General features: G+C 41.0%; 3 protein-coding genes across 3 annotated transcripts in view; 1 reads left to right on the top strand and 2 right to left on the bottom strand.

The window, feature by feature from the left end:
• LOC100632220 (synaptic vesicle glycoprotein 2B-like) overlaps window positions 1-982 on the bottom strand; it is a 2,195-nt gene extending 1,213 nt beyond the window's left edge. The window contains exons 1-3 of the mRNA XM_020006528.1: window positions 488-982; window positions 279-429; window positions 1-227 (exon numbers count right to left, since the gene is read on the bottom strand). The exon at window positions 1-227 is cut by the window's left edge and continues 600 nt beyond it. Coding sequence (XP_019862087.1) covers window positions 1-227; window positions 279-429; window positions 488-950 — 841 coding nt within the window. The 5' untranslated portion in view covers window positions 951-982. The remainder of the gene's footprint in view (window positions 228-278; window positions 430-487) is intronic.
• Window positions 983-1,054: 72 nt separating this feature from the next.
• LOC100631969 (40S ribosomal protein S25-like) lies at window positions 1,055-1,663 on the bottom strand. Its single transcript, XM_003391320.3, has 3 exons — window positions 1,584-1,663; window positions 1,426-1,530; window positions 1,055-1,371 (listed from the first exon to the last, which is right to left on the bottom strand). The coding sequence occupies exons 1-3, from the start codon at window positions 1,584-1,586 to the stop codon at window positions 1,117-1,119; spliced, it is 363 nt and encodes a 120-aa protein (XP_003391368.1). The 5' UTR covers window positions 1,587-1,663; the 3' UTR covers window positions 1,055-1,116.
• An 8-nt stretch (window positions 1,664-1,671) lies between these two features.
• LOC100632095 (acyl-CoA-binding protein-like) lies at window positions 1,672-2,125 on the top strand. Its single transcript, XM_003391321.3, has one exon. The coding sequence runs from the start codon at window positions 1,775-1,777 to the stop codon at window positions 2,039-2,041; it is 267 nt and encodes an 88-aa protein (XP_003391369.1). The 5' UTR covers window positions 1,672-1,774; the 3' UTR covers window positions 2,042-2,125.
• Window positions 2,126-2,165: the final 40 nt, after the last annotated feature.

Genomic DNA, 2,165 nt, shown 5'->3' on the forward strand with positions numbered 1-2,165 from the left:
AAGCTGGCATAGCACAAAGAAACAAGAACACTCTCCAGCTGTGGACTGACGTTCCATTGACCGTTAGACCAATGTCCTCCTGCGGTAAGAGGGCCCAGGCTACACCGGTCACAGCCACAGCGCCTGTAATCCAAGAGGTGGACATGAAGTTGAGATAAGACCCTCGGTACTTGGAACCAGCAAACTCTGAGAGATAAGGACCAAAGACAGGAAGGGAACCACCAACCCTGTAAGAATGGATGCCAATAAAAACATTAATATTATTAATTAATTCTGACCCAACTCCACTTAGAAATCGTGTTGCTAGTAAGAAGTAATAGTTAGGGGACATGGCAGAGACGAAAGCAAAGAATGAATTGAAGAAGAGTGACATGATAAGAACAGTCCTCCTACCACCAATGTCCGAGAGACCTCCCCAAATATAACCACCTGGGTAAGTTATAATAACACAATGGAATATATTTATTATTATTATTATATTTATTACCAATGAGCATTCCAACGAATGTATTAGCGCTCAGTAGTGCCACCTGCCATGATGAAATACCAAACTCAGTCTCCAGTCTAAGGTACTGGAGTATATATCCAATACCCAGGACCTCTACTGAATCTGACGCTAGTACAAGACCGACGCCTAGCATGATCAGTATCTGAGCCTTTCCAAAACCAACCAGACGAAGCACTTCCTCGTAGTCTGTATAAATACCCTCTCTCTCCTTCTGTTCCTCGTCTGCTTCTTCTCCTGTTGTGTCTACAGTTGTGGCCATCTTTATTAGGAAGGTTTTATCTGGCTCTGTTCCAACCTCTGGGCTGTCAGAGTCTTCATCCTCTTCCTCAGGGAAAGGATTGAGAGGAGTAAAGGACTCCATCTTGATCTCTTTCATCTCCACGGCCTCCTTCTCGCTATCTAATGGACTCCATTGTCCATTGTTTTCTTTGCTGAACGCCATCTTTAATTTATTAACGTTAGCCACGCCCACACTAAAATTTAACTCTTTATTTTCCCAACACTCACTCATTTTCATAATGTCATTTTTAGTATCATTTGAGGTACTTACACTAAAATCAGTTTTATTTTCAAACAAAGAAAGATGAAGACATTTACTAATCAATAAATCATTCGTCCCCTTTAGGTGCTCTTGTGTATATAACTTGATTATGATGCTTGCACACTTCCTTTATCGCTCCTTGGGCCAGGAGCTCAGCCAATCCTCTACGAGCCAGAGACACTCGGACCTTTAGCCTCTCCGATACAACGGAAGGTGTTATCAACTTGTAGTTAGGGACTTCTTTCTTCAGCTTGTCATACGTCGGCTTATCGTAGAGAGCCAAGTTATTCAGTTTATCACGAACTTTACCTTTCGACCACTTCTACAATTTTAAGAGGGTTGAGTAATATTTAGAAAATAATTTTTTGAGTCAAACCTTCTTTTTAGCTTTGCCACCAGAGCCAGGCTTAGCTGCTGCTGGCTTTTTAGCTGTTTGCTTGCCACCTTTCTGCTGCCCTCCTTTTTGCTGCTGTTTGGGAGGCTATAAAAAGGAAAATATAATTTTTAAAGACAATGAAGATTGAGAGAACCCACCATTTTGAGACCAAAGAAAGAGAGCACGTGGAGAATTTACTTCACGCATGCGCAATAAGAAGTAGGCGTGGCTTGTGTTATCTCCACGATCAGCCACATGCTGACTTGCTTCCGGACCAAAATATTGGTGTTTTATAATTTAAGTAATTTCTGCTTAAATATATTCCTTCATTTCCTTGAGGCTCTAAATCATGTCAAACAGTGAAGCATTTCTTAAAGCAGCCGAGGACATCAAGACACTGACCACCAGCCCGACTAATGAAGAGTTCCTGGACCTTTACAAGTTCTACAAGCAAGCCACAGTTGGAGACTGCAACACAGACCGCCCAGGAATGTTTGACCTCAAGGGAAAGTATAAGTGGGACGCTTGGAACAGTCTCAAGGGGACGGGGAAGGAAGAGGCTGAGAAGAAATATGTTGATCTAGTCACTGAACTCCTAACGAAATATGCCAATTAACAGGACTGGACTATCATAAAATTAGACTTTGATAAATATTATTATTATTATTGTTTTGTTGTTTGCTTTAAATTTGCTTTAAAATAGAATAGAAAAAATACAAAAATTGACCTGTTCACATTAA

This window comes from Amphimedon queenslandica, unplaced genomic scaffold (assembly GCF_000090795.2).
Source record: "Amphimedon queenslandica unplaced genomic scaffold, v1.1 AMPQUscaffold_9743, whole genome shotgun sequence".
NCBI lineage: Eukaryota > Metazoa > Porifera > Demospongiae > Haplosclerida > Niphatidae > Amphimedon > Amphimedon queenslandica.

What these genes read in the sequence shown, in the direction of transcription:
- LOC100631969 (XM_003391320.3), bottom strand. An exon ending in GTGGCAAAGCTAAAAAGAAG is followed by an intron (nt 1,372 to 1,425) that starts GTTTGACTCAAA and finishes TTAAAATTGTAG; the next exon opens with AAGTGGTCGAAAGGTAAAGT.
- LOC100632095 (XM_003391321.3), top strand. Translation starts at nt 1,775, where the DNA reads ATGTCAAACAGTGAAGCATTTCTTAAAGCAGCCGAGGACATCAAGACA.